At 29.9% G+C, this 13764-nt stretch overlaps 1 protein-coding gene across 2 annotated transcripts in view; it reads right to left on the reverse strand.

The window, feature by feature from the left end:
• Positions 1 to 2814: 2814 nt before the first annotated feature.
• Positions 2815 to 13764, reverse strand: part of LOC108747523 (esterase E4-like) — an 11245-nt gene continuing 295 nt past the window's right edge. For both annotated transcript variants that reach the window (XM_018485082.1, XM_018485083.1), the window contains exons 2-9: positions 12186 to 12431; positions 7808 to 8142; positions 7349 to 7548; positions 6089 to 6285; positions 4634 to 4799; positions 4050 to 4249; positions 3470 to 3756; positions 2815 to 3155 (exon numbers count right to left, since the gene is read on the reverse strand). In XM_018485082.1, the coding sequence (XP_018340584.1) occupies positions 2945 to 3155; positions 3470 to 3756; positions 4050 to 4249; positions 4634 to 4799; positions 6089 to 6285; positions 7349 to 7548; positions 7808 to 8142; positions 12186 to 12392 (1803 nt within the window). In that variant the 5' untranslated portion in view covers positions 12393 to 12431 and the 3' untranslated portion in view covers positions 2815 to 2944. The remainder of the gene's footprint in view (positions 3156 to 3469; positions 3757 to 4049; positions 4250 to 4633; positions 4800 to 6088; positions 6286 to 7348; positions 7549 to 7807; positions 8143 to 12185; positions 12432 to 13764) is intronic.

Consider the following 13764-nt stretch of genomic DNA (forward strand, 5'->3'; position numbering starts at 1 on the left):
ATAACCGTAAACTCAATAACGTGTTCCAAAATCTGTTTTGTCAATCAGCAGCTTTTGAAGTGAGGTGAAACAGTGGGATTTTCTTTTCGCACTCACATTTTTTGAAATAAAATAATAAAAATCGATTATTATATAATTATAAGACAATCGTGTCTCTCTAAATTTAGTAACAAATTAATACCAAAATCATATTAAACAGACAGATTCCACTAATTTAAATCTTTGCCTTTTAAGAATTTAAATATTCAGTTGAATAAAACAATTATTTGAGTGAAAAATCGAAAAATCCTAAGCTAACTTCATGAATTTATGATTAAATCTGAGATAATTTTAAAATACGCTTAAAGCGCGTGAACGTCCAAATCGACTGCAGCCTGAACAAATTTTCTAATCAATAAGATTGGAAATAAGACCGTTTATGTTAAATACATTACTTTAAATACGAAGCGCCAATCATATCGGCACGCAATTATCATTTCTGAAATTAATTCATTTAAATGAATATATATATATAATAGTTCAACATTCAGATCGTAGTAGCGCTTCGTATTTAAATTTTCTAATGTTGAACGAAAAGTATACGTAAGACATCAGTTTGCAGAACAAGATATGTAATAGTAGCCCGATCGTTGACATTAATTTGAAAATTTTGATATATGGTAAGCCGCGTTTATTTCCAAGAATTCTTTGTTACCATCGGTCGACCTTGACTCGCGCGACGCGAGCTGTTTATCTCAGTCGACGGCAGGCAACGACGTAGACGTGGCGTTATCACCCTTCGAAGTGTTCGAAGTGCCGAGATATAATAATTCGAGCATCTTTTACGACCAATTAGTAATTATATCAAGCGACTAATTAATCTCTGCATTAAACCAATATATACGATGAGGCTCGAAAGAATCTATCAGTGAAAAATGTAAAAAAACCCGTCAAAGCCTACATTAGCTATTCGAAACTTAAATCGCTGTTTGTCGCGATTCTTACAAACGTTTGTCATTCCCTCACTTGAATCCAAATGGATCTTGTTTTGTGCCTCGCCTTTTTTTCGGCTAAATCATAGTTCGTCTATTATTTTCAGTTCGAGAACATACGTAACTCATCGAATTACACGTGTGAAGTTAGTAACAGACAGTCGCGATATATTCACGGATTATCGATAATACGCGATATATTCGGATTATCGATAATACACGCATTTCGCAACGTATAAATAAAGTGCGTGTCGGGAGTGCTGTAGTGCCGCGCGATTCTCATGTTCGAATAATTACGGTTACATAATTAATTAAATACGTTTTTCGCGAGTGATGGAATTTGTGCGATGAAGAAACGTGAGAGGAGAAGGAGGCCTTACAGGAGGCATCAAGCGACGCGTAGTAACCACGAAGTGAGTATTTTATTATATATACTGAATTTATTATTGTGCATTTGATATGTGATCGTGAAATTAAAGTTAAATCATGAATAGCATGGAGATTCGGTGTACTTGTCGTTCACCATTTGTGTCAATTTGCGAGCGGAAACTTTTTCCGACGAATTCGAAGACCGCGAATTATCATAAATGAGGTTAGTATATATAGAACTGCATTATATAAATTATGAACGAAACGCGGATAGTGCGGAAAATTCTAGCGAATAATCAATTTCTGCGAATCCGTCACGAATTGAGAATCACGAATAGCGTTTAATCTGGCGCTAGCTTAGTGGTTTTATAATTATTCCATGCGCGCATCAATTATTTTACGAAACATTAATTACATTGGAGCGTCGTTATAATTTCAATGTATTTGTATTTTGCAGATTCAACATAGTTTGCATCGTATCTCCGCCGCTGCGCGTCAGATCGGTGAGTAACAATTACACAATTATTGAAAGAGGGATTTGTAGAAGTTTTATCATACATATATTTACATACATAAGATGTGTTAGAAAATGTACATAAAAGATTAATTCAGTTAATAGAAATGTTAAGAGTTTCTAATCAAACTTATCTTTATAACACGCGAATTATATATATCACGCATTTACAAAAATGGAATGTATATAATTCTTCTTTATTACTACTTCTAGTCTCGAATTTATATTAATATTCGTAATTTTTTTTATTATTAAAAAACACGCTGAGGTATTATAAAAATACCACGCAATACAGCAATTGCTTTAGATAAAATGTTTTTGTACATCAAATTAATATGATATTAAAATTAATAATCGATTGGAGAAATTGCTATACAATGTTACGTATGAGAATTTTGTAATGTGTAAAAAAAAGGTGAAAGAGAAATCTTGATAAAATTCTAAACTTAACGTTGCTTCATAGCTTATGTAATAGAGAGTTTTTGTAATAACGTGGATTCAGATACGATAAACGCTAAAGTAATATATATTATCCTTTTCTTAATTAATTGTTAAGAAAAAGATAACGTGACCTTAGCGTTTATCGTATCTAGATAAACGGTATTGCAAAAATTCCCTAATACATGTATTAACGATCATATTACCATAATCTTTATTATTGAATTGCACTCTTACTACGAAATAAAAATATATAGCTACATTTATATACAAAATTTATTATTATATTACGTAAAACAACAAAATGATTATTCATTAATAAAATCTTAATAAACATGATCATATTTTAAATTAAAAAAAATAATAATCTTGTTAATATTAAAAAAGTATAGCTAAAAACATAAAATCAATTGTGCGTTTTATAAATTTTATGTTATTAAAATGACAGTTTGTCATTAAATATTTATGTTATTGCTATTTATTAAAATAGCAATTTATAATTACAATCTAAATATTGTTTGGCATAAATAAAATTAATTTGATTGAAATGAATGAAAAAAATGATTTCTTAAAATTTCAACACTGTAACATTCCTTCTACCATACAGTAAGATCTTTGCCTTCGATTTATGTGCGGTCGTGCAGAATCCAAATTATAACTCATCCTTCAAATGTCTAAATGTATTTCCATGATTCATTAATTTACGTGTTAAAGAATCCCAGAATATCATTCTTTGCCAAAGAAGACTGTGATCCATTGTAATTTTCTTCGAGTTTTCTATGCGCAAGTATTCCGGTGCGGAATTTGTTTTTACGGGCTTCCACTTCAATGAAACTACTTTAGTAACTTTTGGTGTGGGATTACTAAAAAAAAAATATTTGTCTAGATATTATACGGAAAATTTTTTATTAATTTCTTATTAGAATAGAAATCTATAATTACGAAAATAAAAGTCTAATATAAAAAAAAATGGGCTAAGAACTTTAATGCTAAACATTGGATTAAATAGTTAAGCCAAAAATTAAGTAGTTCATCTAACTTTACACAAATAATTTTAATATTATAAATATAATTAAATTTTAGTATAATACAAATTTTCAATATCTTTTATGGATTTATTTTTAAACATTTGTATTTTTTTGCTTGCATTTGTTATTAATTAGATATTAATACTTACCCCGAATTTGCAAAATTGTACCAAATATAAGTCATGATATCGATCATTTTGTGATCTTCCTCAGACAATGTTGTGTTCGGGAACAATTGTTCACCCACGGGGAACAAATACTGTAAATCATCCGCGTGCGATACTCCGTAATCTCTTACTGGATCGCCAAATATCGTGCTGAATGATACGCTTCCTTTATAAGCAAAGTAATAATAAAAGACTGGTGAAGTTTGATTTACAATAAAATCTTGCACAGCTTCGTGAGTACCATGATTAAACCATGAGTCGCTATACATCTAGAAAATCATATTAATGAATCATTAGTAGATTAATTATTAACAAAAAATTTTTTTAACATGCATAGACATAAACGCTATTATAAATACTACTTGTTTCTTTAGCGCCTTGTGTAATATTATATTTCACTTTAGTTACAAAATTTTTACTAAAATAATTTAAATAATGACTTAATTATTTACGATACTCTCATAATATGTCGATTTTATTCGAATCAAATATAAAGTCATACATTCTTTAATACTTCAAATATAAAAATTGCTAATTGTATCGTATAGTTATTTGAACTTACATCAACGACTTTGAATCTGGAATATTCGGTGTAGTCGATAGCATTGTAGCCGAAATAGAAATTGCGAATAGTGGCAGTTATCTCATTTCGTAAATCCTCATTCGTGACGTTATATCTCTCGTCATATAATAAACTCATAGGCACAATTTTGTTAAAGTTAGTCTCCAATTCATTCACATTTTGTTCCCGCCCATAAATACCTGATAAGCACACATAAATATTCTCTTCATTGTGATATCTTAATTTATTATAATTCACAGAAAATTATTAAATCTTAAGAATAACACTATAAAATTTGATAATGTATTGAAAAGACGCGATCACGCATATGACAAATTAAAAGGCTAATTATTCGATAATGAAAAACTGGATTTATCTTTTATTTAGGGATCATAGATTTTCGATAGGATTTTAAAACTACACTTTATTGAGGAACTTCCATTTTATAAAAATCACCTTATACAAAAATGATAAATATTTTTAAAACAAAATTATCTTTCAGAATCTTAAAATAAGATGATGAACTCTAAGTAAAAGATAAATCCAGTTTTTACAATTAACCTTTTCGGGCATATTGCTCTTACCTGCTACTTTTATAGCTCCTTCTTCCGAAGTGACTCCTGTCATCCAGGGTACGTCGAGGAGGCGGCCTTCTCGTACAGAAATTAGGGGATCCTCTGTCAGAAAGGCACCTGGGTGCTCAGGTTCGATTACCGGTCGGAATGGTATCATTGGACAGTAACCAAATTTCTACGATAAGGTAATTAATAATTAAATAAAATGAAAAATATATGATCACACACTGAGAACATGTAATAATACAACTCATTGAAAAATAAAAAGGAATTTTCTTGTTGAGATGTACCAAATGTATGTAAAAAAATTCAGAAAGGAGCATAAAGACATTAAGGACTTTTAAATTAATATCGTAATCAGCTGTTGCAGTGGCTTTGTAGGAAATTCACGTTTGTCGTACGTGAGTCTTTTACCACTCACGTTTCCTGTTTTCATATTAATTGATAGGCTTGAATAAAAATATCAACTACACGTGTAAAAAGTAGTTGGTGTTTACAAATGTATATACGCACGTATTCAGATTCACCAAACTGGTTTTCCTCATATTACTAGAATTAACTTCGGCATGTTTATCTGTATCAATCCGATATTTATCTTCGAAACGTCACACGCGAGAAAAATTTCCATAATGCAGTTGATGTAAATAAAATTTTACTGCAAATCTTGCTATCAAAATATTTATATCAAAATTCCCATATTTATCAAATCTAACGAGCAATTTTATTATCTATAGATAACATAAAGTAGTCACTTTCACAATCATGAATAATCACTTTTTAACTTCGTCTTAATTTTATATTAAGACACACCTATTTTAAAGTGGTAAGCGATGTAAGACCATCGCGTGACTGTCCATGGATAATTTATATGCATCCATATCGATGAAGTGTCTACCTGTCAGCGCATGTAATTTCTGAGACTGATGCACGCTCGGATACAGGAATTATCTTACAGTTGCACTTTTAATTAGCTACGCTTGAATGCATTTAAAATATTTTAAGCCAGGAGTTCATATAAAACGTGAGTACTGCGGAACCAACCGTGAAGGCTTTAAATATAATCGAGATTACATCATAGATGATAAGTGACCCACATGCGTACATTATACATAGATATATCTTAAACACACCGAGTCTACTTTCACATAAACTTATTAATTTCACATGACTTAACATTACTAATGTTTCCACATCGATGTGCGCAAATATACGACCAATTGAGCACTGATTGACAGCTATACGAATCCTTTTAGATAGATGTTGAAATAAATACATGAGAAACTCATATATGGCACACAAATAATCATTTACTTAATGGCATTTGAAATAATTAAACAGTTAGATCGAATAGCGGTAACTATTTTATTACAAAATGCCATCGACCAATCGCGATTGTAAATTCGCTCGCGTGCGTTAAAAAGTTTATCAATTACGTATTTTCTCATGTCGACTAAATTTCATTACCTTGAAAAGCTGGTCGGTACCAATAATTTCTTCCGCGCTTTTCGTTTGCAGGCATTCAATGAGATCCTTGGAATTCTCGGTGCTGCATCCTAAATGCTTACCCAAAGTCATAGCTCTCATTCTGGCAATTCCAGGCGACGTTAATGTCCACGGATTGTAGAAGTTGCCACTCTGAGAAATACCGCGATGAAAAAGTCCTGCGTTATTGGGAAAAAAACTTAAACATTTCCCGGTCGTAAAAACGAGTTATGCCAATTAAGGCATCATGCTGGAAAAAAGATCATTACTAATGATTCCCGATTACATCATTAATGATGCAGATAATACATGCTGAATATATTGTCTATATAGATATATGAAAATATGCAACATTTTCTTATGATTTTAATTAAAACTTTTAAAAATTTTCTTAAAATTTCATACTTCTCCAATTTGACATTTTGTCATATGTTGTAAGAAAATTTATGAATAAATAGCAGTTTTCTAATAATTTAATAATTAACGTAATATATAGATATGAAATGTTTTTTTTTACTGAAATAATGTTTTTTTTAATTAATCAGCTTTGAATTTATTTAATATAATTGTAAAAGTTTTTATTGGCGCGCTTAAACGTCAATAAATACATCAATAAACTCATTGAAACAGAGTTTGTTAGAGTACGTCTAAATATTTCTTTTTGATAATAAAAAATGAAGAAGTGTTGATCAATTCTATCAGTTTTTAATTTGCAATTCATTTTATATCATTAACATTATCAATTATCTTCCAGAAAGAAGATCGCAATAATGTGAAACACGTTTCTTCGTACAATTAAAAATTCGTAATTATAAGTGATGATGTAAATTGAAATATTATGTATGCAATCCATTACGTATCACTTAATGACGTCGGAATACTCATTCGTGTGAACCATGAAATTGAGGATCATTTTTGCGATAAAACGTGTATTAATATGCCAGCATTTGCTACTTTCTCATGCATCATAAAACAATTTCGTAATAATTATAATATCTTCCGAATCAAATACAAGTAACACAAATGAATGAAAACGATCATATCACTCACTTTTTTAACATTTTTCGGTCTATTTTTACCAAATGAAGCAACTCAAATCAGAGTAATTTTCGATGGAATTATAAAAATATATAGAACTACATTTGATTGCCTTATATAAATATATTATTTACGCATCAATAATCGCGAAGACTTATAAAAATTTTACTTTCTCTGTCTCTCTCATATTTGCTAAATTTTTACCTGCTGAAAGTGGGCTGACCATATGATAGTGAACACTTGCACCGCCGGCACTTTCACCGAAAAGAGTCACTCTATTTGAATCACCACCAAAGTAAGCGATATTTTCGTGCACCCATCTCATAGCTTGTTGCTGATCCTTTAATCCTAGATTTCCTGGACATTCCAGGTCCTCCGTACTCATAAAACCCAAAGGTCCAAGTCTAATGTGAGAAATATATATAATTTATCGTTATGCAACACCGTAACATTTTCTCCTCTTTCGTCATTGACACCGATTTCTTGTAAAATTTCTCGTAATTCTTTTATTTTTTAAAAATTGCATAAAAACAGGTCATTTAACACACCACACATTTGTATATATAAAAAATAAAGTTGCACATATGAAAAATAAGATTGCGCAATGAAAAGTCCGAAAATCTGATTATCTATCTAGCGTCAGACTCTTAAATTCTTTATTACCGGAAGTTGATGGTGACGAGGACGAGATCAAAATCGAGTAGGAATTTGGGCCCATAATATTCAGAGTGGCCAGCACCAGCAAGCCATCCACCACCGTGGAACCAAATCATAACTGGGAATCGGGCGAAGGCCTTCTGCCGCTGTTGTTCCGGATCATGATTTAAATTCGAGTGTTCCTCGGTACATTCTATACATGGTGTGTAGACGTTCAGGTAAAGACAATCCTCGCTGCCGACAATTTCCTTCTGATCGACGTAGATGTTTCGTTGCATGCATATCTCGGCGTTAGTTGTAGCTTGTAGAGCGCTATTCCAAGCGATCGGGGGTTGCGGTGGCTTTGAGAAAAATATCGTGCAATTAATTTTTCGTATATTATTTGTAAGTCTGAATCATTTAGACGCTTGCATGAAAACTGATTGTGCAACTTCGAATAAGCGGAGGCTTGTTAATAATGACATATCAATGATGAATGACAAAGCGATATGTATAAATTATTCTTTGAGATTGCAGTTGCAATAAAACAAATTTCCGGAAGTGTTTTATTAATAGCTACAATATTGTTCACTAACTTATTTATAAGGCAGAAGCAGCAATTGATAAAAATTGTATACAAAAAAATTAATGAACGTTTTTAATTATATAATAAGTTACAATTTAATTATTAATAATTTATGTATGAATAAAGTACATGTAGATAAAATGTATACAGAAAATATTAGAAAAAATTCTAAAATTCTAAAATTTTCTTTACAATAGTACTTTATACTCTTCTTAAAAATATGAATGTGATTTTTTTCTTTGAAATACTTTTTAATTACTCGAAAAAAATCCCTATTAGAAGAACCGATATAAATATTATAATAATAATCTAATAATCGTTATAATAATAAAATTAATGATTATTAGAAAAATTATTATAAATTATTAGAGAAAAAAATAAACTCTAACTCTAAATGTACGACACTCCGGTAATGAAGGGTAGTGCAAGCACGGTTCAATTCCGCCGTTCCTTCCAGTAGTTCAATTTTTACGACGCAATGCGCGGGATGACGCTAGTGTTGAAAACGAACTGAGACGTTGCTTCATCGCTTTGTGCTACTTCGTGAGTATATATCGCGTCGATCGCACAACTGACCTTTTTGTGGGAATCTACGAGACACCAGTAATATGCTTTGAGCTGTCGGACATGTATTTTATCAAAGGTATCGTTCGCGACAAACGCACATTGATCAAAATATCAAATGCACTGTGCGACATGCATGAGTTTACGTAGGTTGCGTAGATCGATTGCATCGCGCGACTATTCCAACCCGTTTCGTTTGTCAATGTCACATAAAAATTATACAAATAATCGGTAGTAGAATAATATATCGATCGAGAGAAAATATCTGTCGGAACAAATTACAGAGAAATATCTGAAAAGTATAAAGTAAACATAGCGCATCAGGGAAGCGCGGAGGGCGTGACAGTTGTACCAACTTACGAAAATTCTGCATAACCGTATTATCCGCTATCGAAAACGTCGAATCAAGTATTTATATACCTGCACTAGAACTTTTTTCGCTTCCGCCAAATATCAAACATATACCTCACATATATCTCACTTTAAATTCCGAAAATGTATAATAATTTAACCATAAAAAAAAACAGATCTATAATTAAATCGACAGCAACCGACAATTGAAATATTTCGCGATTTCTTCGTTCCTTTTTATATACATCCGCGATTATTCGTGTCATTTGAATGATATAGAAAAACCCCGATCAATCATTGTGAACATCGAGAAGAATAGATCAGAATAAATGCAGAATACAGCGATTGGTGAGTGAATCCATTTGCTAAACTTAAACTTGCTCTGTGTAATTAAATTGAAATTATTTTCAATTTGATAAACTTTAGCGCTGAATTGATTTGAGAGAAGACGATATGAAAAATTTCTTAAATTTCCGCTTTAATGTATTTTAGATCATCTCACTGAAAATCTAAAAAGTTACAATATATATGTATGATTAATTTTTCATGTAAAATATACGATAATTTATTAATTAAAATTTAATGTATAATAATACAGAAAAATTAGTATAATTACGACACCTGAGAAAGTGATAAAGTTGCTTTTTATAATATTTTGCGATATCAAGAATGTCTCATATATCAAAAAATCATGACGTGGAACTAATAATCGTTGGAATTTAATTTCAATTCAAGCGAGACGTATTGCAGGAATCATGTTAATAATATTTTGCTTACATTAAATATTCTGCTATTCAACGTCTAAACCATGTAAATGCATTTTTATATACAGTATAGTGTATATTTTTACGGAAAACCAATCACACACGTATATTATAGTAATTTTTTATACAATATTATCACAGTTTTTAACTCAAATAAAATAGTTAATCTAACGATAAATAAGATTCTACATTTGGGCGAAGAGTATCGGCATATATATTGTCTTAAAATGAAAATAGACGTTCCACGTAAAACCATAAAGCAAGGATTATTAAGCAGTAAATTAAGCAGTAAATTTAAATTGACGTAATTTTATTTTATTTCATTTCCATCACTTGTGATACGTTAATATAATTTGTTCGACATCAGTAATAAATCAAGCTGCATAAATGACAAAATTAGATAATATTACACATCATTGATTATAGGTGATATTATGAAATAGACATCAGATAAAAAGCAAAAGCATTCCTCATTAAATAACGAACGCGCAGTCGACCAGCAGAATACCTAACGCAAAATATGATTAACATGATTTCTGCGATACGTCTCGCTTGAATTGAAAATTAAATTCCAACGATTATTAGTTCAGCATCATAATTTCTTGATATATTGCGAAGTGTATCATAAAATCTATATAAACTTTACAGAGCAACTTTACCACTTTCTTAGTTGTTATAATTAACTAATTTTCTTTACTATTTAATATTAAACTTTAATTAAATTATTATAATTTAATTACATCATCAATTAAATTAATGTAACATATTACGGTTCTTCATTTTTGCCTTTATTAATTAAATACAAGATGATTCTGTGGTGACATTATTCTGTATTTTATCCGATAGAAAAGTTTAATATTGAATCTGTTTGCGATAAACAAAAATTATCTTAAGTGTATTGCAAAATAATTTTGAAAACATTTTTTTTTTTAATATGGTAAGATTCGTGTCGAAAGAGCTTTCTAACTTGAATATAAATTTTTATTTGCTTTTACAAATATTTTCAAACAGTCTGCCAACTGACGTAAATGATAAATATTTGGTAAAATGTAGGCATGCTTAGATTATCTTGTCAATAAATTTGAATCTATCATTTATTTATTATTATCTTCAAAAAATACAATTTAAATCAAAATTTTACATATTACAATTTAAAATTTATACTTTATATGTTACAATACAAAATTAAATTCTAATAATATAAGCAACGTGTGCAAAGCTATAAATAATGCACAAAATGCATTCGCAACAACAGAACGACATGAGAATACAAAGCGGTTAATAAAATGTGATTTTTGTGACATCTTGTATCTATAATTCTGATGATGGAATTCGAGGCTGAGGCTCCTTTTTTTATAGCGAATTCGTGCTCGGAAAGAATTATAACTATATATATTTATCCGATTGTAACGCAGTTTTTTCACTTCCGCGAAACAAGAACACAAAGTATGTCATGTGCAATCTCAGAATTGACTTAGGAAAACGGAATGTCGGCGAATGTCGGTTCAAATTAGTTGCAACAGCAACGGCGCGTAATTGCGTGGAAAAAAAACCTATATACGATGCGTAAATTCTAAAGGAAAAGAACGTTTCTGCTATTACGATGCGTGATTGTTGCATACTAATTGCAGCGAAAGTCTCTGACGCAACTTTTTAAGTGTAATCCATTAGACATCATTAAGGACACCGTAGGCAAATTTAATTAATTATCTTCGGATTTTAATTTCATATTCTTTACTAAATCGTAAACCGTAACCTACAAGTGAACTTAGCTGTGATCGGCTCACACACAAGTTTATTGCTATCACTTTTAAGCTATTAAAATAAGTAACTTATTTTTTTATTTATATCGCATATATATCTTCTTTCAAAAATAAATTCTCAAGTCTATATTTATCTGTGAAAATATTTTAACCAGATATTTATGTCCGCGCTCATGAAAAATATGTATACTTTAAATTGGCTATAAATATGTCTACAGATTTTAGTCGATTATTTCAGAAATATAATTTATTTCCAATTTCTCATCTGCGTATAAAAATAAACATCTATATTTAAATTCTGAATTTATATTACGATTTAATCAAATTCGGATGGGATCACTTAACCTCGCGTCTGATAAGAAAGAAGATAAATTTACCTTGAATCTGAGTTTCTGAAGTGGCGGTGCAGCATAGGGAATTCCCAGAAATGCATAAATATTTCTTCCAAGTCGGGTGGGCATTATTGTTCCATGTAACGTACCATTCGGCGTTTTTGCAATTGGTGGGTTACCGCAGACCACATTAAACGCGAAGATGCAAATAAGGCCCAGTTGGATGAACATGTTATTTCGACATTTTCTCATTTTTAACTTTTTCTTCTCTAAGAGATTTCGCGATGATTTCTGTAGACAGAAACAGTTAATGTAATATTAATTATAAAGTGCAAATATGTGAGACAAACCATTTCTACATTGCAGACAATATTGATATACAAATGAAAATGTAAATATAAATAAGAATTCATGAATCTAAATAACTATATTATAATTAAGTTTGAAAAATAATATTACATTTATTAATTTATCAATTCATTTATTATATAAAAATTTCTATTACATTTGGCTACATTCAAACAGCTATGACATAATAATAATTAAAATACATTATATAATTAAATATATTTAATTATATAGTATAATGATTTAATTATATAATAATTAATTAATACATTATATAATTAAATATATTATCCTTGAATTTGTTGACAAATAATCTGTGTTTTTTAAATAATCTGTTTCTTTTACCTGCGACACAATAATACCCGATTTCATAATGATAGAATTTATAGATTATTGTTTTTTACATTAGCAACTTATATATTAAAAGTCCATGATAATGTTTTATCTTGAATTATTGATATAAGGGAAAGTAAAAGTAATTGGTCGCTTGTAATGTGTACATGAATAGATAAATACAATACATAAAATATTCATAGGAAAAAAATTTAGAAATGTAGAAATGATAGCGTTTACATGCTTCTTTTTCCTCTTACGTTAGGCCTGTGGCCTGTGTTACATCTCTCTTATGTATATATTTGTAATGCGCACGCTGATTATTCAATTACCACTAGCATATGGGACCTACAATTTTAATAGTAGTTCCGAACGGCGTTTACATGTGTTAAATTTAATTTATGATCGAGAACATGATTATGGAAAAAGTGAAATTATCGTACCTACACATCCTGAGAAATTAATAACTTATTAGTTGCGACTAGGCAAAGCACGGCGCGTGTTAAGGAAACTGGTTTCACATTGTAAATGCAAAATAGTGTTATGTAAAGAAAAAAAATTTCAAGATCAATGACGAAAGAATGACAAAATACAACGAGATCAATCTGTAATTATAAATGTCAAGAGTTACATTGGCTTCAAGATTACATAATTAAGAATCACTAAAATGATAGGTTAATATAAAAAAATTCAATTGATACAAATTTAAAATGAACGTAAATATTAAATTTAGTATCTGCAATATTTTAAATTGATTTTTTTCTACCAAAGCTTTAAAATGTATGTATATTATAAATTTTGTTATGATTTTGAAATTTAAGAAAACTATTGTTATCACAATTCCTTTAATAAACAAGATTAATGTTTTCTGTAATTTAGCATTTTTAAAGTGCACACATACACTCTCTCTCTCTCTCTCTCTCTCTCTCTCTCTCTCTCTCTC

The sequence above is a fragment of the Trachymyrmex septentrionalis genome, unplaced genomic scaffold (assembly GCF_001594115.1).
Source record: "Trachymyrmex septentrionalis isolate Tsep2-gDNA-1 unplaced genomic scaffold, Tsep1.0 scaffold2, whole genome shotgun sequence".
In the NCBI taxonomy this organism is placed as follows: Eukaryota; Metazoa; Arthropoda; class Insecta; order Hymenoptera; family Formicidae; genus Trachymyrmex; species Trachymyrmex septentrionalis.